Source organism: Globicephala melas, chromosome X (assembly GCF_963455315.2).
Source record: "Globicephala melas chromosome X, mGloMel1.2, whole genome shotgun sequence".
Lineage (NCBI taxonomy): Eukaryota > Metazoa > Chordata > Mammalia > Artiodactyla > Delphinidae > Globicephala > Globicephala melas.
Genome location: NC_083335.1, coordinates 87,730,424 through 87,755,638, shown reverse-complemented (window position 1 = coordinate 87,755,638; position 25,215 = coordinate 87,730,424). Strand labels below are relative to the sequence as shown.

General features: G+C 36.6%; 1 protein-coding gene across 6 annotated transcripts in view; it reads left to right on the top strand.

The window, feature by feature from the left end:
• KDM6A (lysine demethylase 6A) overlaps positions 1-20,417 on the top strand; it is a 209,587-nt gene extending 189,170 nt beyond the window's left edge. For 3 of the 6 annotated variants that reach the window (XM_030834982.3, XM_030834978.3, XM_030834985.3), the window contains 3 exons: positions 14,517-14,643; positions 17,739-17,909; positions 19,050-20,416. In XM_030834982.3, the coding sequence (XP_030690842.1) occupies positions 14,517-14,643; positions 17,739-17,909; positions 19,050-19,079 (328 nt within the window). In that variant the 3' untranslated portion in view covers positions 19,080-20,416. Of the gene's footprint in view, positions 1-14,516; positions 14,644-17,738; positions 17,910-19,049 lie in introns of those variants that run through there. The other 3 variants (XM_030834979.2, XM_030834976.3, XR_009560766.1) reach the window with 2 other exon arrangements.
• The last annotated feature ends 4,798 nt before the right edge of the window (positions 20,418-25,215 follow it).

The following is a 25,215-nucleotide window of genomic DNA, read 5'->3' as shown; positions in this document are numbered from 1 at the left end:
AGGGTTATAATGTATTGTATTTCCCAAACGTATTTGTTTGACCAGTATCTTTGAAGAATTGATCTCAAAAACTCATTTTGAAATACACTGCTTTATACTCACTGATAAAATCAGTTTGTCTTCATTTTAGTTAAAATAGTACTTACCTTAAGTATTTTTCCTACAGCTATATTAATTTGGTCAGCATGTGTTGTTTTCAAACTACTGTCTTTTGAAAGGAATCCTAACTTATTAAAGTGATTTCAAACCTAAATCTAAAATTTTATTCAAACAAAAATTGTGGGGTCAAGGTAACATGCCTGTGGATTATCTTATTCCTTTATCATTTGCACTAGTTTTTCTAGTCCTGGGCAGAAGTGGTAGGGGGAGACAAAAGGTAACAAAAAGCAAATCATAGCAGGTGATGTACAAATCCTTTAAAAAGTTGGATCTTAGGTACCATACTCTATAAATGTAATTGGTAATGGGGTTATCCTGTTATATCTCAGATTGGTCTTTTGCTCTGAATATTAAGTTCAGGGTTACTTTTGGGAGAAAAAAAATTACGTAAAGTCACTGAAGATATTTAGTAAGTTGGAAATAAGCATAAACTAGAGGCTGGTTCAGATCACCTGACGGTAAAGGGATGGTACAGTATAGAAACTATTTATATGTAACAGCTATGAAGACTGAAAGCGACTCATTACATTTTGGATAGGTTAGGATTTTATAATCGGAAAGGATTTTAGAGGTCATTTAGTCAGGACTTCTGCAGTAATCCCTTCTATAACATCTATAATTTGTGGGCATCCAGCAACTTCTTGAACATTCTCATTACCTCACTATAATTCTTGAAAGGTCTTTACAAATTGGCCTATAATCTACTTGTCATTTGGTCCCAATTCCCTAAATATATTTGGGATTTAGATCAAATCCCATTCAGCAAGTGTTTGAGAACCAACTCTATACCAAACACTATTCTAGGCTCTAAGGATAGACATAGCAGTGTATAAGTTAAAATCCCAGACCCCAGAGGACTTAAATTCTAGTGGAGCAAGACAGACCTCCAGACAGTTGAATAAATTACTGATAAATAATATGACTAAGAGAAAATAGATAATATTTGGGGGGTGAGGGTGAGAGTGCTGCTTTTTCTAAAAGGGTCAGGGAAGGTGTCTGGGAAGATGAGTTTTGTGTTTAGACCTGAATAATGAGATGGAGTCAACCATGCAGAGATCTAGGGGTACACCATTTCAGGCCTAGGAAGCAAGTGAAGACTGAATTGGGAACAACTTTGGCATGTTTATAGGGCAAAAAGGCCAGTATGACTATGGCAGAATGAGAGAGAGGGGGTAACAGTAAGCTCAATGAACTGACCAGGAACCAGATTGTGCATGGACTTTTAGAACATGGTAAGTTTATAAATCAATTCAGGGTGTTACAGGTTACCATTAGAGGATTTTAAGCAGGAGAGGGATGGGTTCTGATTTAAACTTTAAGAAAATGAATCTGGTTGCTTTGTAGAGAACGGATTCCAAGGGGCAAGTTTAGAAGTGTGTGTAGGGGGTCAGTTAGGAGGCAGTTGCAACAGGATAGACCATCCTGGACAGACATTAACCCAAGGGGGTAGAAAGAGGGATTAAAGTAGGGGCTGTGGTAGAGCTAAAAGCTCACGGCACTTGCTCACAGATTGGATATTGGGGGAAGAGGGAAAAAGGAATCAGAGAAAAGATTATTGTCATATTCTCTTCTTCCTGTCTGGTCTTCGGTAATTTAAACATCTGACCTCTATCATCTTTTCATCCCGCTCACCCCCATCATCCTTGTCGTCCTTCTAGACTCCTTCCAGTTTATCATTGTCCCTCTTAATATTTGAAATGTTGAGCATTGACACTTGCATTATCTTTATCTTAAGGTTGCCTTGTGTTAAAACTGGATACACATAATTTGAATTTTTTTTTTTTTTTTTGCGGTACGCGCGCCTCTCACTGTTGTGACCTCTCCCATTGCGGAGCACAGGCTCCAGACGCGCAGGCCCAGCGGCCATGGCTCACGGGCCCAGCGGGGCACAAACCCGTGTCCCCTGCATCGGCAGGCGGACTCTCAACCACTGCGCCACCAGGGAAGCCCTTGAATATTTTTTGACTTAAAATTACTGGTGGTACTGTTGTTCCTCATACCTTCCTTACATTTTTTTAGCCTAAGTAAATGCACTTACATACTTAACCTTATTCCATTTTTACTCTGTGCTACAAAATGTCCGATCATTTGAATCTTGATTATATTCTTCATTATATTAAGAATTATGTTCCCAGCCTGAGTTGTCACGAGATATGATTAGCAAGCTCTGTTTGTCATCATGCAGATTGAAAATGTTAACCATAAATCCAGACCCCTGGGCCTTACTCTATAAACTTCCTTTTTAAAATATAGTCATTCATCTATTACTGAAAGTATACTTTTCACCAGCCAACATTGCTCTCTTTCTTTTGTTTGTACTTTCTTTCATTTAATGAATATTTGCTGACTGTATACAAAGCTCTGAGCTAGGCACTGAGAGGGTATGTATATGTGTATATGGCATAGTTCCTATCTTGAAGTAAAAGTTAGTGCATACAAATAAATAGATTGAAAGAAATACAACAGACCCACTCAATTCTTTCCAGCCCCACGGAGTCAGAGAAGTCTGTGTATTTTGGGGAGCAGATATTTTGTATGAAGGGTAAAGATGTGGAGGCAGGGAGAGGAGAGAGGTATAGCACCTAAAGCCAACTTAAGACCAGACTCTTGCACCATCAGAAAGATTCCCAAGTTCATCCATAAAACAATAGTATATATACATACCATGTCTCCTTCAGTCCAACACAGTCATGTTTTCCTTCAGTGAGGGAATAAATCCCTTTTCTTCAGTAGAGCTCCAGACAAAATATTCAACTTAAGTGGAGAGGCCCTGTTGCACTAACTACTAAAATCATACTCAGCATGGTAAGCTGCTTACATTATGAGCGGCTCAGGGGAAGTCTGGCTGCCTAGAGGAACGGTAAATGCATACTTGCCTCAGATCATCTTCTCTTCCACCTGCTCTCATTTTCTCCCTAATACCTCCTCTTTGCCCTCCCTTCTGACTTCCTTCCCTACTGTGTATTTGCACGAACTTAAATGTATTATACGATGCGGCTCTGCTGTATATATGTTGACAACAGTTGGTGGTATATTCTGGCTTGAGTGTGCTCACACACAATGTGTGTGATGAGTAGTAGAATAAGATATAGTTGTAAAAGTTCTTAGTGGCAGATCACGTGTTGTGTGCCCAACTTAAGTTTATTCTGTTGGAGAGCTTTTGGTAGGTTTTTAACTAATACGATCTAATTTGAGTTTCATAAAGATGTTTCCAGCAGTTAAATAGATAGAATTAGCTTCTGGATAATAAGATAAAGAAGTGAATCAAAGATACTTTGGGTTTTCAAGTCTGAGTTCTAGATGGTTTAGTAATGTTAGTTAATAAACTGAGCTTGGTCCTTAGCCAGGCACTGAGCAAAGTGCTTCCCAGACTATCTCAGGTATGCCTCTCAGCATCCCATGGTCACCCATTTGGTTAGAGTGAGATTTAAGCCCATATCTGTCTTATGTAAAAGCCACTTGGATATATCTGTGGCATGGGGCTTCATTTTGAAACAGTGGCAGCTCCAGTTTGAGGAGCCAGTAAAATAGTTGTATAGAGCTGTTTATTAGAAGCTGTAGTAAATGCAGGATTCCAGAGAGCAAAGTCAGAGCTGACTGACTAGGGGATCTTTTACCTAGTGGTTCGTGATTGCCTTGAGAGGAAGAGGAGGGGGGAGTTGGGGACAGAACTTGGGGGAATACTTCTATTTAAGAAAAGCAAATAGGTGAACTAGATAAAGGTCAGAAGACAACACAGAGAATATATTGTTACAGAAATAGAGAGGGAGTCTTTTTCCACAAGCTTAGTTTCGCTTTAAAACTGTTATATCCACATCATTGCTTTGGTCCTCAAGTCTAATATTCTGCCAACAAGGGAAGTGGTATTTGTTCTGGCTTGTGAGCTACACCAATTCTTAAGAAATTGTTCTCTCTTGCAGTTCCTTCCCTCTGCTTTGAGTCATTTTCTTCATCTCCTTCCTGTTCACTCCACCATCCACAGCAATTTGACTTTCTGTATGCTACTGTCTCTTCTCCTGCTGAGGTCACCAGTGACAACCAACTATTCTAAATGTACAAAGGCACAGATGTAAACTTTCTTTAAAATCCCCATGTCTACCTCCAGTCTGACCCCCACTTACCTTGTCAGTCATTTCTCCATTTCTTTTAGATGTGTGCTTGAATTTTCTATTTTTATCACTTTATTTGGTATTTTAAACCGTCTTTAATATGACCTGTAGTTTTTACACACCCTCCCTTTTCCTTTGAATTATCTTTCAGTAAAGCATTAATTCACTATACATTGAGCGTCTGAATTGTAGGCTATTTAAAAAAATCATCATCATCATCTAGACCTAACAAGTGAATGGAGAAGATTTGCAAAGATAGTCTCTTCCTTAACTTTCTCCCTGGATTATTGCTTTTTTTTTTTTTTTTTTTTTAAGGAATTTTGCCTTTTTTCTTTTTTTTTCAAATTTTTATTTATTTATTTATTTGTTTATTTATTTATTTATGGCTGTGTTGGCTCCTCGTTTCTGTGCGAGGGCTTTCTCTAGTTGTGGCAAGCAGGGGCCACTCTTCATCGCAGTGCGCGGGCCTCTTACTATCGCGGCCTCGCTTGTTGCGGAGTGCACGCTCCAGACGCGCAGGCTCAGTAATTGTGGCTCACGGGGCTAGTTGCTCCGCGGCACGTGGGAACTTCCCAGACCAGGACTCGAACCCGTGTCCCCTGCATCGGCAGGCAGATTCTCAACCACTGCGCCACCAGGGAAGCCCTATTGCTTTTTTTTAGTTCTTAAAATACTGTGAATTTACAATGTGTGACTTTTAGGTTTTCGTGGTTAAATGGTTAGTCTGCCCAACCATAAAGAATCTAAGCAAAATTTACTCTGTGCCTTCTTATCCAGTCATTCACTCGGCTCTACCCAGTTCTTTTCATTCTTTTATTTGTTTAATCTACATTATGAACTGAGTTGGAACTCAGGTATAGTGCTAGGTGACAGAAGGATCTGATCACTTCTCAGGCTGCTTAAAATAAATGGGGAAATAGTCAAAACGTTCAAACACATGATCTTTGCTTTAATGATGGAGATACTGTTTTTAAAAAAAAAATGGGAGAGCATAGGGGAAAGTGCTTCTGAGAGAGGGGAACATTTAGGAAAGGCTTCATAGAAGTAGTACTACAGCTTCATAGTCCTTTATCCTAAACCCCTTAGGCCAAATGTGTTTTGGTATTCAGAATTCTTTGGATTTAGAAAGGTAAAACAGTACATCTATTTTACCCTCCCACCAGAGTTTGTGGCAGTGTGCTAGCATCAAACACATTAAAATTTCTGCAGTAAAACGTATAAATAGTCACTCTGATGAGCTAAGTGAAAACTATAAAAAGCCCCAGGTCAAGTTTCAACACCAATGAGTTTATGCAAAATTTATGAAAAATTTGTGGGACTGTAAGAGGTTATGAACTGTATTTGCACTGAGTGATTAATAATGGGACATGATGTTCTCTCCTGTTGTCACCTACTAATCCCTTATTATCATTTTGAGAATGAATTACCTGTGGTTATTTTAAAAAGTCATCACCACTCTTGTTTTTTTCTTTGCACTTTTAAATTCAAGTTGGGTCTTTTAGAGCCCTACAATTCCATAAAGTCCTTTATCTGAGTAAGTCATTTAGTAAATCTCAAAATTCCTACATTCTAGCTATTTTTCTAAAATACACTAATCTTCATACTCTCCTTCACATTCTTCCAGATGTCTCCTACATTGGCATGAGTCGATATCATTCAAGGAATATTCATTATCTTGATTACTTCTTTTCAAATTTCAGTGAACTTGACTTGAGAAGTTCACAGCCTAACTCCTTAGGAACATTTTAGTGGAAGCTCAGTGCATAACTTCTCTTTTGGTTTCCTTTCACTGTTCAAATGAACATAAACTTTTTTCCACATACCCCATATGCTGCAAGTAAGCTTAGTTTCTCCTTCTTTAGACTAAACTTTCAAATGTCTCTCAGGATTAAGCCCTGCTTATTCATTTATATCAGCTGAAGAGTATAGATTTAAACTTCTGTTGCTAAAGATTTCAAGTAGACTTCACATTGGCAGCAGCTGCTAATGAGAAGCCTTTAGAATTTTTAATATTTTTAATAATGATCAAATTTGCATGCTAGATAACTTGACAGCAAGATGAAGTACTAAATGGAGGGCAGAAGTTTTAGAGGCATATTAATTAGAAGGTAGTTGCTACATTTCAGACAAAAGGAAAGACAAAGGATAGAAAAAATAGGCATATTGATTGATTGGGTGGTAGAGGTGAGAGGGGAATCAGTATTGCTGGGGCTTTGTCTTGGGCCATGCAGTGGGATATTTGTGCTTATTGATGAAACTGGGAGTAAAGGAAGAAAAGAGGAAATGGGTTAGATATAGGACATGATGATTACCAGATTGGCTGGCTTTAGACTCGTAGAACTTGAATTCCTTTTACGATGTTTCAGTGGGAATCTCTTTAAAGTAATCAGATGGACATATGGTTCTATTGTTTAGAGAAGAGTCTGAGATACACATTTGTATCTCTCAGCTGGCTGATAGGTAATCCCTGCTAAGGGTTAGCTGTTGAGTTTTCTGAACCATTAGCCATTCTTAAAGTAGAGCAGTGCCCACACAAAGAAATGAATTAAGGAAGATAATAAATGTAATGCTACTGATCTCTTCCTTTAGTTCACTGAACTGTGACTGTTTTTCCATGTTAATATATCTTATTATCCTTTAAAACATATTAAATTTGCCTGTAACACATTACTGTATGCCCCCTCCCAAACTTATACTTTTTCTTCCAACTTTTTCTTTTGAAACTTTTTTATTCTACAAAAAAAAGCTGAAAGAATAGTACAATCAGTACCTAGATAACTTCATCTGGAGTCATCAGATAAGTTTTTGCCACATTTCCCTATCAGTCTCTATATTCACATGCTTGCGCACATACTTTTTAGGCTGAGTTATATGAAAAAGTAATTTGCAGATGTTATGACATGTCACCCCAGATAGTTCAACCTGTATCTCTTAAGAGTAAGGATATTTATTCTCACATAACCACAGTACCATTTACCATACATAAGAAGTATGGAGTTCAATAGTAATCAGCTAATACATAGTCTACATTTAAATTTCCCAACTACCCAGAATGTCTTTAGCTCTCCCCCTCCCACCCCCATCCAAATTGAATCAAGGTTCACATTGAATTCAGTATGTAGTCATTGTGTCTTTAGTCTCTTTTAAATCTATGAGAGTCTTTTCTCGTGATTTTTATTTTAAAGAGAGCAGACCTTTGTGTTGTATAGAGTTCCATATTTTGGATATGTTTTCTCATAATTTTATTCAGGTTATACATTTTTGAGAGTAACTGTTGACCTTTGGTAACTGTTTACCTTTGGTAAACCCGTGTCCCACTCCAGTATAAACTCTGTTATAGATATTTTCATTAGTGAGTCCTGAGTGAATGAAGTTTTAAGTAGGCAGTTTAAAACTTAAAGTTAAGAGTGGGGAGATTATTGCTGTTTTTTATCCATCTTCATCATAATATACAGTTTTTACCCTTTGATTTTAATTTTAAACTAGTTGATTGAGAGCTAAGAGAAACCCTCATTCTTTACAAATTCATTGGTCCCATTTTCAGATATTTGAGATACATTGCTTGGCCTACATTTTCTCCTATATAGTTAGTAGTGCAAAGGCTCTTTTTCACTTCACTTTCATAAGACTCATGTATTCATTATGTTTTAGCATTGAAATATTTCTTTTAATAGGATCCTTGAAAGGAATCAAATGATAACGTAGCAAGTGAGTAGTGCAGAGTCTTGGTAATGATTAGACTTCCCTGTAGATAACAGGCTTTCAGAATAAATGGATTCTTTTTAGATGCAGTTAACTGGTTTAATCTCAGTGGTAGATAAGGCCAACTCCAACTAATATGGTATAAATTGTTACAATCGTGTTGGAGTATTAGCAAGTTAAGGTAATGATAGTATGTTTCTGATACATTGGAAACTCTGGTTTCTTCAACTACTTTGTTATTCCACTTAAATCACCGTAATAAGTAGTTCAGTATATTTTAAAATGTCAAAAATCAGAATGCCAAAGAGCCCATTTTCCTCTGATAAGTTCAATATTAGGAAGTCTTAGACTTCGGAGGAGCATATCAAATAGTAGTAGAATGTTGGGGGGTGGGATGAATTGGGAGTTTGAGATTGACATACATACACTACTATGTATAAAATAGATAACTGAGGAGAACCTACTGTATAGCACAGGGAACTCTACTCAGTGCTCTGTGGTGACCTAAATGGGAAGGAAATACAAAAAAGAGGGGATATATGTATACATATAGCCGACTCACTTTGCTGTACAGCAGAAACTAACATAACATTGTAAAGCAACTATACCCCAATTAAAAAAAAATAGTAGTAGTAGAGTGTTAATTTTCAGAATACACATTCTCTAGTCTACCTCTCCCTAATCTGCCATATGTTAATACATTCTAAAAATACTGATAAGGTGTAAGTCGGTAGTTGAAAATAAATTTTCTAAAATTTCAACAGTACCAAGTCCATTGAAAACCATTCCCCACAAATTTAATTTCTTGTCATATCATTTTGTCATTCTTTTGACCATCTTATAAAGTACTGTTTTTATATTTCAGTTTTTAAATGTAATGTCTTATATGTACAGTATTAATGTGCTTTCCCTTTACCCTTTGTGTTATGTGTTTGTTATTATGTGTTCGTTATTTGCCTTTCCTTTTAAATTTTGCTCAGTCTTAGAGTGTGTGCTATTTAATATTCCAGTGAAATATTACAGGCAGCACTGTGTAGTTGTTTGGAGTCCAGTCTGCCTTCAAGTCTTAGCTTCTCCATTTACTGGCTGGGGGATCGTGGTCAAAATTAGTCTTCATTTCCTTTTCTGAAAATGGGGATAACAATTCTTTCTAATAGCTTTTATGAGTATTGTATTGGTCTTAGCATAGAGTAAGCACTCAGTAAATGGTAGCTGTTGTGATAATTATTATTAATATTAATTATAGAAGGGTCAGTCACCTGTTTTTTAAGTAAGTTAGTATTCATGGACCTAGTTCAGTGGTTCTCAACTGCAGGCGGTTTTGCCTCCCCCCACCCTCTTCCCCAAGGGACATATGGCAGCGTTATGACTTCAGTGGGAGGGGTGCTACTGATAGTTTGTGGGTAGAAGTTAGGGACACTGCTAAACATCCTACAATGCACAGGACTGTCCCCACAACAAAGAATTATCCAGCCCAAGATAACAATAGTGCTGATGTTGAGAAATCCCGACCTGTTGGACTCTAGACTAACACCTTTTCAATAATCTGTTTTATGTTCTTTTAGGTGTAACTATTACCCTTCCAGTTGGCATTCATTGCACAATTTTTTCAAATAAAAAAATTAATTTAGTCATTAAATAATTATTTTAACACAATTTTAAAATTTCACATACCACGATTAAATATTGATCAGTAACTTCCAGGCACTAATCTAAGCATTTTAGATAACATGTGTACTCCTCATAATAGTACTGTAAGTTAGATGTGCCTTCCTTACATTTGAGAAAACTGAGACTTATGTGTGAAGCTGGGATATGAACCCAGGCAGTCTAGCTCCAGAATCTGTGCTCTTTCCTACTCTCTGGCTTTCTCTCTGTGATTGATCTCTTATGGCTCTAATCATAAAAACATGGTGATTTGCTGAAAAATCCTGTTACAAATTTTAGACATTGTTTCTAATGAAGTAAGAGGTTTGACTGGTTCTTACTTGGCCTAATTATAAGAATCAACCAAGACTCTTATTAAAATAGATTTCTAGACTCTGTTCCTAATAAATAAATTCAGAGCTCTGTGTGAAGAACCCTGGGAATCTCTTTCACAGTGAATGGCCTAGATGAATCCTATGGTCCAGACAAGTTAGGGACACCCTAGTCTAGGTTCAGTCTCTTTTAGAACTAAAAATATTTTTGTTTCTCCTTTTCTTTCACACGTATTATAGATTATTACCCTATCTATATAATATATACTTTATCACAAGCACCGAGGTTTTGAGTATAAAATAAAGCAGACTGTTAAATATTAACTCCCTTTTCCCTTTGATTCCCATGTTTAAATGGATATATGAGGTGTTCTACAGCTCTGTAGTCATAGGCTGTTGACCTAATAATTGAATAAGAGGGTGTAGCCATGAAGACCAGTCCATAGTTAGCATAGATTTTAGTGCTGTTGTCCTTGGGAGTCTTCTAATAACACCATTGGGTTAAATATACAATGCTTTGTGATAATATTGAGCAAACAAAATCTAAAAATTCTAAAACTCTGCATTCTCGTGGTTAACATATATTTGCTTTCATGCGTGTTTTATCTATCTGAGAGTTTAAAATTCGTAAGATACTCATTTTATCATTGACTGAGACCTTGATTTTCAGCCATGTGGTTGGTTTAAATGAAACTGTTATATGTCTTACTGATATTTAGACACTCACTGTTGTCCTAGGGGAATCCACCTTTGGAGTGACAGGTGGGAAGTCTTGAGGGCTCACATGTTGGCTCACTTTGCCTACATGGGTCCTTCAGTAAGAGAGACTGGGCAAGGCAAGGTACTTCTTGGTATACTTTTAAAATTTGTACATCATCTGCTTCTTAGTGGCAGAGATTGTTACCATATGGTTAACCATTGTTACCATTGTTACCATAAAGTGCCATAGCAAGTTAACCCATGCTTCATCTTGTCTCCACACCGATATTTAGGAACTTACTTTGGAAACGTAGTCAGGTTACCCCCAAACTGTCATACTAGTTCCCAGTGTTTTCTTAACTTCAACGTAATATATTGAGTTGGCCAAAAAGTTCGTTTGGATTTGTCATAAGGAAAAACCCGAATGAACTTTTTGGCCAACCCAGTAATATCACTGGCTTCATTCCTTTGTTCTCTTACCTCAGAAACGTCATCCCAAGATTAAAGTCATAAGAACAGTTGTTTATTCCCTAAATAATCTGGGCACTACCTTTGCTCGTGGAATTCCTTTTGCCTAGAAGGTGCCTTCCTCCCACTTCTCCTTCCTGTCACATCTAAATTGACAACTTTATGAAAACTGTGAGTTCTGCCTCCCTCTCCTTTTAGCATCCATGGCATACTAAGTCTGTCTTTTTCCTAATGTGTTGATTTATAAATATACTGTGTATGATCGTTTGTCCTCATATTATTGTCTTCAGTTTTTTTATTGTAATATTTCAAGTATATTTTCATTTCTATCCCCTATGGCAAGCTGTTTTCTAAAATTCCATCCCATTTTAGGTTTCATCTTTGCCAGATGGGTTTATGGTTGGATTATATTCTTCTGTGTAACCTCAAATACACCCAGCCCTCAGTCAGCCTCTTCCTTGTGATTTTCTTCCAAGCCAGATCTGCCTTTTAATAACCCCTGCCTTTTTGTGTAGTCTTTTATCCAAACTAAAACCAGTACTTGAGTCCTGAAACCAGATTGATCCTGACTGATCCTGAAAAGTCAAAGGGAAGTTTGATTCCCAGCTTCTCTAGCTCTGAAATCATTTCTGACCCTGTTCCTAAAATGTATTTAAAGCAGCATCTTCTGTCTTCTACAGTTTTACACATTTTGCTAGTGATTTATTATTTTTTTAACAAATTGAATTCTTTTTTTAATAGAAGTGTGGTTGTTTACAACGTTGTATTAATTTCTGCTGTACAGCAAAGTGGTTTAGTTTTATATATATGTGTGTGTGTGTGTGTGTGTATATATATATATATATATATATATATTTGGCCGCACTGCGTGGCATGTGGGATCTTAGTTCCCCAATCAGGGATTGAAGCTGCGCCCCCTGCAGCGGAAGTGCGGAGTCTTAACCTCTGGACCACCAGGGAAGTCCTAGTTATACATATATATACATTCTTTTTTATAGTCTTTTTCACTATGGTTTATCTCAAGGTATTTAAAATAGTTCCCTGTGCTATACAATAAGACTTTGTTGTTTATCCATTCTATATGTATTAGTTTGCATCTGCTAACCCGAAACTACAGAAGAGCCTCTGTCTCTCTCAATTCTTCTTCTGTTCCAACTGCTACCCTTTGAAAATGGGAAGGAACAAAAAATTTTACTGTTAAGAAAAATCATAAGGGCAGGGGGAAAACCGCGACTTGGTTATTCGTTGTCAGATCAGATTAATAGAGCTGTTGGTTTTCTTAGACTCCAGTATCTCACAAAATAAAAATTCTGGAGCTGTGATTTCAGAAGCAAAATACTGTTGACTTAGTATTTATTCTTAGCAACCCTAACTCTAACCCTTTATTGTTTGCAGAAAAGTAGTATATTGCTTTTTTCTAGATGAAACTACCAAACTAGCCATAAATTATAAACTACAGTCTAATCTAACTGCCAAAGCAGTTAGTAGCATTGGAAGTGAAAGTTCATTTGCTGACTAAAGAGTGGAATAATACTCCACAGAACCAAGGCTCTGTGTGTGGGGAAAACTGTGCTGACTGAGCCCCAAGAATCTCATTTTCAAAAGAGAAAGGGGAAGGTGGGTAAGAAGATGTGAAAAGAGACCAGAAAGAAGATAGTACAGTGTAAGATAGTGAGGGGAAACTTGAGATTTTCTGCTTTTACAAACCCCTAGCCCAACCACTTAAAAATAGCTTTATAATATCGGCTTCTCTGGGCCCTAGTTTTCTTATCTGTGGGGTGGAGATAATAGTGCCTCCTGCACAGGGTTGTTAAGAGTCCTAAATGGCATAATATGTGTGAAGTACCTAATACCATGTTTCCTGTCTTGTTCTTATTTTTTATTTATTTATTTTTATAGTATTGTTTTATCGTTTTTTGTTTGTTTTCCCACATGGGAGCATAGTGGAGTCTATAAATCTTCCTATACTTATATATAAATAAGTATAAGGAAGTACTTATAAGTACTTAATTATATACTTACTTATACTTATTTATAAGTATAAGTAAGTATATAAATCTTTCTATACTGCAGAGTTTTAGGCAGTATTTTCCTGTGAAAAAGACCTTATTTTGAAGCCCTGCTTGGAAAACTTGTTCAGTTAGATCAGTGCCTTCAGAGATGAAGTATATAGGACACAGAGGGCAAAAGGGAGGAACAGGTTCTGTTCAAGAGCTAGCAGCAAAATCTGAATTATATGCTCTCCGTTTTTGCCATGGTCTAAATTTTTACTTGCTCCTCCCCTGGCATACATACATACACACATACACACACAGCTGTCCTAGCTTTGACTTGCAACCATAGTCTAAAGCATTGTTTTGTTTCTAAATAAGTTAAACACACAAGAATTGCTGGAGCCAAACTGACAGAGAAATCCTTTGAAAATGATACTTAAGGGGTTTGCCTTACAACTATAAAGTTGATGTTGTTTTATGTTTGTTAAATAAGTTATGAAATTTTACATATATCTTTAATCTTTTTTATGCTGGCTTTTAATTTATGTGGGTTCTGATAAGTTACAGTACTTTAACCTAGTAACTTGTAAAATAGCAAGGAAGTATGAATTAAGAGAAATTAAATATGCTATTATTTATTATACTTTAAATATTAGTAGTTCCAAGTGAGAGAACTTAGCAAATAATTCCAAGTAGTGACAGCAAACTATAGGAAAATCACAAATTGTAAGAATTCACTATATCATTAGCATCGTAAGAGTTTAGAAAAGGTATAAGAAAAGTTCAATTATGTTAATATGAATGAAATATTTCACTGTATTATCTTCAAGTTAAAATCAAGGAATGAAGTGTCTTTTTTCTTCTTCAGCACTACAGTGAAACCATTTTTTGTATGGTGTAGTGACTAAATCCATAAATACTTTTCTGCTTATATACTCAAAAGTTTCAAAAGCAGCCATATAAGTGATGCTGTTTATGAGTGTCTAGGTAGTGTTGATAGAAATAGTGTGCTTTCCTGCCTTACTTAGAATCATAGAGTTCACATCTGGAATTCAGACCCCTTATTTCAAGGATGAGACATTGACTTCCAAAGAGGTTAATTGACTTGCCCAAATAAGAGCCAAAATTAGCAACTTACACTTAAACAAGGTGTCAGGTTATTATATTTTGATATTCAGATATCAATTATTCTCAACTTTAAATGATCTGATATTGTCATTGTCAGACCTGCTGGGCATTGGCCTTATTTTTAAAACCTGAGAATATCTGAGAAATTGATGAAAAAAAATGTGGTTACAGATATTAAAACAGAATCTCTTGGCATTACTTCTATTGATACATCTTTCATGCTAAAAATTTTCAATGTGCAGTTGCTGGTCACAAATAATTTTCCCCCCACAATATAGGTATTGTCTTCTGAGAACTCTGAAGCAGTGTCAGACATTGAGGGAAGCTCTCATTGCTGCAGGAAAAGAGATTATCTGGCATGGGCGAACAAAAGAAGAGCCAGCGCATTACTGTAGCATTTGTGAGGTAAGTAACTGTTCTTATCCACAGTTATTTTATAAACCTCTTACCTCTCCAGTTTTGGTTTCTCTTTAGTTTTTTGTTTTGTTTTTATTTATTTATTTAATTTATTTATTTTTGGCTGTGTTGGGTCTTTGTTGCTGTGTGTGGGCTTTCTCTAGTTGTGGTGAGCGGGGGCTACTCTTCATTCTGGTTCGCAGGCTTCTCATTGCGGTGGCTGCGGAGCACAGGCTCTAGGTGTGCAGGCTTCAGTAGTTGTGGCTCACGGGCTTAGTTGCTCTGCGACATGTGGGATCTTCCCAGACTAGGGCTCAAACCCGTGTCCCCTGCACTGGCAGGTGGATTCTTAACCGTTGCGCCACCAGGGAAGCCCTCTTTAGTTATTTTTTATTTTATTTTATTTTATTTTATTTTATTTTATTTTATTTTATTTTATTTTATTTTATTTTATTTTATTTTATTTATTTATTTATTTATTTTTGCGGTACGCGGGCCTCTCACTGTTGTGGCCTCTCCCGTTGCGGAGCACAGGCTCCAGACGCGCAGGCTCAGCAGCCATGGCTCACGGGCTCAGCCGCTCTGCGGCATGTGGGATCTTCCCGGACCGGGGCACGAACCCGTGTCCTCTGCATCGGAAGGCGGACTGTCAACCACTGCGCCACCAGGGAAGCACCATAGTTATTTTTTAAAATGTACTTTTATGTAATGCATTTTACTGAAATTGTTGTGTTCAGTCTTGTTACGTAACTACTATATTAAAATTTAATCTGGTGATACGCCATTTCACTAACTGTGAATTAACTCTAAAAGTATCTACTAGTGTCATTTATCTGGTAGGTAACAGTTGGCCCTCTCTCTCTATCCACAGGTTCCTATCTGTGGATTCAACCAACCACAGATCGAAAATATTCAGGGGGTGGGGTGGGGAGTATTCCAGAAAGTTTCAAAAAGCAAAACTTAAATTTGCCATGCACCAGCAATTATTTCCATTGTTTTAGGTATTAATAGGTTATCTAGAGATGATTTAAACTATAGGGGAGGATGTGCATAGGTTATATGCAGTTGCTACACCACTTTTTGTAAGGGACTGGAGCATCCTTGGATTTTGGTATCCATGGAGGGTCCTGGAACCAGTTCCCCATGGATACCGATACAGATGATAAGCGTCAAGTTTAGTCTTGAGATTTTAAACTGGGAACAGTCCAGATGTATACAGATGCCAGTAAAGTGGATATAGTTCAGTATAGCTCCAGGCAGATCATTGTTCAGTCCTCTCTGGTACAATTCACAGTACATGGGTCAATCTTCTCCTGTGGCCAAGGCTTGCAAGAGATGCAGAAACAAAGATATGGTACCTGCTCTGAAGGAGCTTACATCCTACTTGGGGAAGACAAATTATAAATAGTTGTAATGTTATATGAGACTGTGGTGAATGCAAAGTTGGTCTTGGTCTTACTGTTAGGATAACACTAAGGGAGAAAATGACCTAATTTTTTCCTTCTAGTATTGGCCTAAGAGTTCACCAAAGTATTAACATTTGAGTCCATCCTTGAAGGATGAATATGACTTTAGCGGACTAAAAAATGATGACAGTTGGAAGTAGAATGAATGTTGTTATGAGCTATAGGAACAACATGGGAAATGGAATGGTTTCTTCAGAAAACGGTAAATAGTCCAATGTGGCTGGAACACAGACTATGTAAATTCTACATATAAGCCTAGTTGGTAGGAAGTTTGCAGAGCATCTTGAATAATTTTAAGGAATTTGATATCTATTCGGAGGTCGTAGAGCCATCAAAAGTTTTTGGGCAGGCACCCAAGTTGGAAAAGTGATTGGAGAGGATGGAGATAAGAAGCTCTTGCAGTGGTGTTAAGAGTTGTTATCCTAAGGCCTAGACTAGAACCTGGCAGTGGGAATATTAAAGAAGGAGAGGAGTACAAAAATATTTCGAAGGTAAAATTCATCAGACAACTCATTAAATGGCAGAAGTGAGGGACAGGTTGAAGGATGTTCACAAATGTTGTAGCTCAGATTATGAGGTTCATGTTGTTGCTCATTGATAGTAATGGAAAACATGGGTAACTCTGGGATTTTAATTAACATAACTTCAAAGAAGACATGAAGTCATGAGAATTTTCTTTCATTGAATACATTCAAGGATATGCCAAAGCCAGGGATATTAATGATCTACTCCAGACCTTGAAATTCTGTAATTCTGATGTTGACTTTTATTTGAGATGATTCAGTCTATCTATCAGCTATTTTAATGCTGTATAACCTGGCTAATCTATCTGGGAGACCAGATAGATTCTAGTTAGGTGTGTTATACCTCAGAAAAATGAATGTATAAGCTTTCCAGTATTTGAGAATGACTTTTATTCTGTACTGTTATTCCTTATCCTGCTTGAGCCTTAGCAACTCATCAGTCTCTCTAACACAGAGGTATTATTTCTAAAATCATGCTATACTCATGACTATACTTTTTGATTGTACTCATACTCCTTAACATGAGGCTTATAGCTGAACATTCACTTACTGTCACTTACCTGTCAGTTTCCTCATCTGTAAAATAATCAGATTATATTGATTCAACAAGTTTGTTTTGAGGTTTGGCTAAGCACTAAGCACTGTGAAATGATATGCTCTGGAGTTACAAAGATGAGTAAAACATAGTCTTCATCTTTGAGGAGCTCAGTCTATTGGGGAAGACAAATATCCATATACAGTGCCCTGTGATAAGTACTATCATTGAGAAGTAAAAGGAAAATAATGATCACTTTCATCTGATTGTATACTAATGTTTTGAATTTAAAACAAATAAATAGGCTGACTTTTATCAAACTTTTGAATTAGGCTTTTGCCAGTGGTTGTAATGAATATGTCATTCCCCAAGGTCACTCCCCTAAATAGACATTACCACCCATGTCTTTGGGTCTGGTCTATTAAAGATTCTTAAACACTCTTAACTCTTAGTACCCACTCTTAACCAGTGATCACTGTCCACAACTCCATGTGAAGTAGAACTCTATGATTATACTAAAGTAGTACAATAAATAAATACTACTGTCTCTATTGAATGCTTTTTCTCTTGTATAAATAGGTGGAGGTTTTTGATCTGCTTTTTGTCACTAATGAGAGCAATTCTCAAAAGACCTACATAGTGCATTGCCAAGATTGTGCACGAAAAACAAGTGGAAACCTGGAAAATTTTGTGGTGCTAGAACAGTACAAAATGGAGGACCTGATGCAAGTCTATGACCAATTTACATTAGTAAGTGAAATCAACATGTGAGTATATAGTTAGCTGGATAGGGAAGCAGCAGTGTTTGTTCTGCCACCTGATAAGGAGGAGGTAATGAAATATTTAAAATTTCCTTTGGCTCGTCAGATATTGCATGAGTAAACATATCACTCCCCCTCTTCCACTTCCAGGTATTTATTCCTATGAAGTTGGCATATTTCATTTTCACTTTTCTTCCTGGGTGAGACCAGCCCTAAATAATGTCACAGTAATTACATTTAAAAATCTGTGTGCTTTTAGAACACTGTCACATCCTTTATGTCATTTGATCTCAGTTGATAAAATGTTTGTGTTTATAGGTTATTAGTGTCCACAATATGAATCAGTATGTATGCTTTTAAATATACTTCTGCTTTTAGAGCTAATTGTATTTATTTAAAATCTTGTCCTTGCCAGAAGTATTAACTTTATGGGGATATTTGATGGAGCTTAACTTCCTGCAATGTTATATAACCTTATGAAATTCAAGTATCTTTATAAATTGCATACAGTTTTTAATTTTAAACAGCAGATGCTTAGGGGGAAGCATTTTACTCTAGCACATCAGTAGTTTTATGAATAGAAGAGAATTGTTGAATTCCCTCAGTACTTTTTCTCTTACATATGTGATCAGAAACTGAACTTTTGAAATTTAGCTCCTGATACTTTCACTTGAATGGTCTTCAGGATTGCTTGAAGAAGAAGAAAATTATCTGGAATATGTTAAACAAAATTTATTATCTAGTTGAGTTAGCTTCTGAAGCAAGTCACTAATGAAATCATAATTGATTTGTTATATTATTTTCCACAAGCCTTCTTTATATTTTTAAGCAATCTCAAAAAATGGTCAACCTAATAACATTCCAAGAGTTTTTGACTAATTGGTGAACAAGTACCGAAAAATGTGGATGTGCTGAGTTGGGTAATGGTCTCAGACTCTTAGGAAAATTGACCAGGTGGGAGACAGTAAGGGAGGTTGGTTTTGCTTGACAGAGTGTGGCAGGCCGTTGAACTTTCTTGAGAATTGTTATTTCCTTTACTTTCATACACAGGCTGTGTTTGTAACCTGGAGCTAGGGAACACTATTAACAATTTGTATACCAAAGTAACATACTTTACTTTTATTTTCAGGCTCCTCCATTACCATCCTCCTCATCTTGATATTGTTCCATGGACATTAAATGAGAACTTTTCTGCTATTCAGGAACTAACCCAGTTCTGCACCACTGGTTTTTGTAGCTATCTCGTAAGGCTGCTGGCTGAAAACTGTGTCTATGCAACCTTCCAAGTGCGGAGTGTCAACCAACTGGACAGGGGAGAGCATTGCTCCTACTCCAGGACTCTCACAAAGCTGATCAGCTGTACTTCAGAAAAAAAAATAATAATTTCCATGTTTTGTATATATCTGACAAAACTGGCAACATCATACAGACTACTGACTTGAAGACAACCTCTTTTATATTTCTCTATTTCTGGGCTGATGAATTGGTTTTCATCTATCTTTTCCCCCTTCAGAATTTTCCTTGGAAAAAAATACTAGCCTAGCTGGTCATTTCTTTGTAAGGTAGTTAGCAATTTTAAGTCTTTCTTTGGTCAACTTTTTTTTAATGTGAAAAGTTAGGTAAGGAACTTTTTTACTGCTTTTATGTTTTTCTGTCTTGTTTTGAAACCATGACGGTTATTACACTTTTGGTTCCTAAATAAAAAGTTTAAAAAATTAACAGCCAAGTCACAAAGATAATGGATTGCACATAGACTAAGGAATAAACCAGATTTGTGATTTTTGTTTCTAATCTTGATGTAAATTTACACTATTTATAAATACATATTTATTGCTTGAAAATATTTGTGAATGGAATGCTGTTATTTTTTCCAGATTTACCTGCCATTGAAATTTTAAGGAGTTCTGTAATTTCAAACACTACTCCTATTACATTTTCTATGTGTAAATAAAACTGCTTAGCATTGTACAGAAACTTTTATTAAAATTGTTTAATGTTTAAAGAGGTTTCTATTGTTTGAGTTTTAAAAAGACTTTATGTACAGTGCCCAGTTTTTGTTCATTTTTCAAATCTGATTATATATATTTTATATATACTTGTATATGTATATATAATATATATAGAAATCTGGATATATATGTATAAAGATTTAGAGCTTAAATTTTTCTCGTTTTAAGTTTCACATCTATGGTAGATTTTTGAGGTGTCTACTGTAAAGTATTGCTTACAAAAGTATGATTATTTTTAAAGAAATATATATGGTATGTATCTTCAAGACCTAAAATGTCAGACTGGTTTATTGTTAAGTTGCAATTACTGCAATGACAGACCAATAAACAGTTGCTGCCAAAATGTAGTATAATAGTAGAAAACAAATAGTGATTGAACTTAAGATTTCAAAGGGAATGTTCTATGGGCTTGACAAATCCTGTACATCACTTAGTAGTGTTTTATATGGAAAAAAGATTCAGATGAAGGGCTCTATTTTAGAATGCAAATAAATTAAGAGACTTATTTTTTAATGTTAGGCAGTTTTGACATTTCATGCTTTCCTGCTTGCATGACATGATTTGGGCAGGGGAGGGAGTCTTCCAATTCCACATCACTAATAAAATATAGTAAGCTATATTAGCATTAACACGTCACTTCTAATTACCAATAGTATTTCATTTTATAATAATGGTACCTTGTATTTGGCACATATTCTCATTTTATCATGCTGTTCTCTCTAAGGTTTTTCCAGGAATGTTCAATGAAGGCACATAGAGAATGCTGTAAAGGAAGTTATATATAACTGAAGAGAATTTATAATCCTAACTGGTGAAATGCTGTGCTGACTGCATTAACAAGTGCTCTTTTTCAGATAGTTGTGGAGTATGTTGTCCTCCTAGAAACCGTTTGAAGGCTTTAAAGCACAGAGATATTTTATCCAATTAGTTAATAATTTGGTAAATAATTGAATTTGAATATCTACTAGCAGCAATCATCTCTTAAAATTTCAGAAGGAAATAATTACAAATTTTAGTTAAGAAGCAAGAGTGCTTGTCTAAGTGCTGCTTAAGATGTTTAACCACTGATTTTTTAAAAGAACTCAAGACGGGCTTCCCTGATGGGCAGTGGCTGAGAGTCCGCCTGCCGATGCAGGGGACACGGATTCGTGCCCCGGTCCGGGAAGATCTCACATGCTGCGGAGCGCCTGGGCCCGTGAGCCATGGCCGCTGAGCCTGCGCATCCCGGAGCCTGTGCTCTGCAACGGGAGAGGCCACAACAGTGAGAGAGGCCCACGTATCGCCAATGAGAAAAAAAAAAAACAAGACAAAACATTTTTGCAAATAAAAATTGCAAGTCAAAGAAATTAACACAACGTTGTAAATCAACTATACTTTAATTAAAAAAAAAAAGTGCGTCAACTATCCAGAAGCAAAGATTATAAGAATGCTAAAGCTATGCCTAAATGTTCCTTAACCATTCCTAGTTTATCTTACTAACACAGTGTCTCATTTTTTCTATGGTTTTATTAAGATGGTTTATTGCCAAGATTAACATAAGTTGTCTGACATTTAAGAGTAATTTAGTGGTGTTTCACTAATACAATATTTGGAAGTTAAAGGTTCAGAGTAATACTTGCTCACTTAGTGTTTGAATGGGTAGAGGATAAGAGACAAGTCAAACCTATCAACATTAGTCTGAGGTGTAACTAGATGAACAGAGTCTTATGTAAACTGCTTTCTTTTCTTCAATTTAACTGCTTTAATAACTTACATTTTTCAGATTGCAGAAGAAATAGCATGCTTTTTTTCTCTCTTTTCTTTTTACTGCTTATATAGGTAAATCCAGCTAAGCGCACACTATCTGGGTGCCTTAATAATGAAATGAGTTTGCATCATTTGCACACACATTGTTTAGAGAAAGAAACTAATTATATGGCATGTTAAAAAAAGGTGTTGATCCAGAAAGTGAGAACTAAATCATATTCTTTTCTCGTTGTCACCAGCTAAACAGGAACTCTTACACCATCAGTATAGCAATTTAACTTGTTTAACCCATTTAAGTTAAATCAATTAAATTTTGGCTTCTGTATTTTGAACTAAAATCTAAGTCACTTTTCCAAAGTAGTATTTGACAGTTGGGACTCTCAAATTACTAGTAATAGGCAACTGAAATAAAAGATCACGTAATATTATGAAATTACATTAAATGAAGTGTCTGCTCAGAACTTAAATCTTTAAATTATCATGTGTATTTTCATTTAGTCAATATATTCATTTAGTATCTCCTAAAAAAGAATCTGAATAAGATGTGATCCCTGCCTTTTACTCTTCATACATGCACCTCATATGGGAGATTCATGTAATATGTCAAGCAGAACCTAGAAGAGATAAGAAAGGTGAATAGTATTGATTGGGACTTGCATTTCAGCAGGGTTTGTATCACACCTAGAGCAAGAGGATTTGGGAACTTTGACTAAGGGATTAGAGGAGTGTACTGGAGAGTGGAAGCCCCCGATGTTGAAAAGCCTCCTCTGCCGTGAGAGATGTTTACACTTTACCCTGTAGTTAATGTGGAACCATGCACAGAATTAAGCAAAAGAACAGCATTGAATTTGCAGTAGTCTTCGTGCCTGCTTTATCTTCCACATTGCTGCTAGAGGGGCATTTCTAAAACACAGAAATTCAAGGAAGAGGTGATTTGGACTTGGACTTTGGATGTTGTGAGGATGGAAATAGGAGCGCAGATTTGGAAGACAAAAGTAAAGTCCACAGGACCCATTAGATGTCTACCCGTGGGTGGAGGCCCTTCTAACTAGAATGGAAAATCAGAGTAGAACTGCTTGTAACGCACCTAAGTAGTTGAAATTAGGAGAGGCCTGAACCGGAACCATGTATCTTGCTGTCCATCATCGAGGTGGTGCTTAGAGCCAGAGGAGGTAAGATCATACAGGAACTGTATGGTGAGGAGAAGTCGATCAAATACCCACCTAGGAACGTCAGCATGTAAGGGGAGAGGAGATTGCAAAGGAGCAGAAAGCTAAAAGAAACCAGCCAGGGTGATCTTAGACACGCTAAAGTTTTTCAAAAGTAACAATTCCATGTTGCAAAGATGAGGATTAAATGGATTTCTTTGGATTTGGCACAAGATGGTTGGTGACATTTGCCAGAGCACCTTCAGTGGAGCAACAACCGGATGGATTGCAGTGGACGGGAAGAGGTGCTGAATTTGAGGGGGTGGTGGAGTCACTTCGGTCTTCCAAGAGCACCAGGGATGCAATTACATTGGTCTTTGTGAAACAGCAAACAGTCATCAATTTTAAACATTTTGTATCATTGTCTTGAGTGCTTTACACAGTAATTAATACTTTTGTATATATACCATGAAGCAACCCATGTGGTATTTTGGTTTTGAAAGGAAGAAATACTTTTCAGTTGAACAGGGAAATGAGGATGGTATTTTTTTAGTATGGCCTAAAGATACCTACCCTTTACTGAATACTGTTGCAAAGCATAGTGCTAAGTACTTTAAATATATTCTCTTTAGTCCTCACAATGACCCTCTGATGTACTGTTTTAGCCTCATCTTACACATACGTAAATTGAGGCAAAGAGAGGATCATGTAACTTGCCCAAGGTTTGTGGTTATTAAGTATTGAAGGTAAGATTCCAACTATGTTGATCCGACTCCAGAGCATGTGCTATTCTACCTCCTACTGCAGAGAAATAGGAATTGCTGAGTGCTTACTCTGTAGTCACGTTTGAAAGAAACTTCATTTTGAATATTTCTTTAACAAGAGAAAAATGTTCTAAAATGTATAACGTATAATTAGGCTGACATTTTTATAGTCCAAACCAGAACCCCTTTGAGATCGAAAAGGGACAATGCTATTAGTTGGGCAGGACAACAGCCAAGAAATGGGGCTATCCTGGGCAAGCTGGGATGTACGTCATAGTGGTTACGTTTGTGTTAAGAAGAAGCATTTGGGTGCTGGAGAGGGTGTGGAGAAAAAGGAACCCTCTTGCACTGTTGGTGGGAATGTAAATTGGTACAGCCACTATGGAGAACAGTATGGAGCTTCCTTAAAAAACTAAAAATAGAATTACCATATGACCCAGCAATCCCACTACTGGGCATATACCCAGAGAAAACCATAATTCAAAAAGACACATGCACCCCAATGTTCATTGCAGCTCTATTTACAATAGCCAGGTCATGGAAGCAACCTAAGTGTCCATAGACAGATGAATGGATAAAGATGTGGTACATATATACAATGGAGTATTACTCAGCCATAAAAAGGAACGAAATTCAGTCATTTGTAGAGACGTGGATGGATCTAGAGACTCATACAGAGTGAAGTAAGTCAGAAAGAGAAAAGCAAATATCGTATATTAACGCATATATGTGGAACCTAGAAAAATGGTACAAATGAACCGGTTTGCAGGGCAGAACTAGAGACACAGATGTAGAGGTCAAACGTATGGACACCAAGGGGGAAAGAGGCGGGGGGATGGATTGGGAGATGGGGTTGACATATATACACTAATATGTATGAAATAGATAACTAATTTTAAAAAAAGGGAACACTGCTACAGATCCTACAGACAGTGAAAGGGTAATAAAGAACTATCACAAACAAAGCATTTGGGGAGTAGTAGTATTTACCTCCTCCTAACATCATACTCCTAGATTTTTGCGCTCTTAGAATGGGAAGGAAGCATGGGTTTAGGTTGCATTAGGACCCTCAATTGTGGTTGAAAAAGACGGTGAAAATGCAAGCAATGAATTAAAGTGGAAATGAGAAAGGAAAAGGAAATTCCTGTTAAGTCTTAGTGATGTCTACTGAGTTGTACCCATCCTAAAACCAAATAATGGCACTTCAACAAACTAACAAGAAAGCGAGTAATATTCTCAATGTAAAGATTAATATGCATTTTTCTAAACTCTTAGTCTGACTACCACTTACCAATCTAGTTTAAGGTGGGAATCTGATTTAACATATTCAAAGTATGAATTATAAGTGTACCAACCTGAAAAAGATGTAGAATCAGTTTTCTCAGGGTTTTAAAACTTCAGTGCCATGTAGTTCAGTGCCATGTAATCACTTCGAAGTGATTAAACATGTCTTAATGTGAACAACAGAAAGATTCCTCATGAACATAGGGACTGTCTTAAGGTATTATAATCATGTGTGTGAAAGTGTAGGATGGCTTCAAATAGATTAAAGGTATGATTAACACCAAGCAATACTCTGAATTACACCTACTTCCAAATGCCCAGTTACAACATTTGTTAAAGAGAGT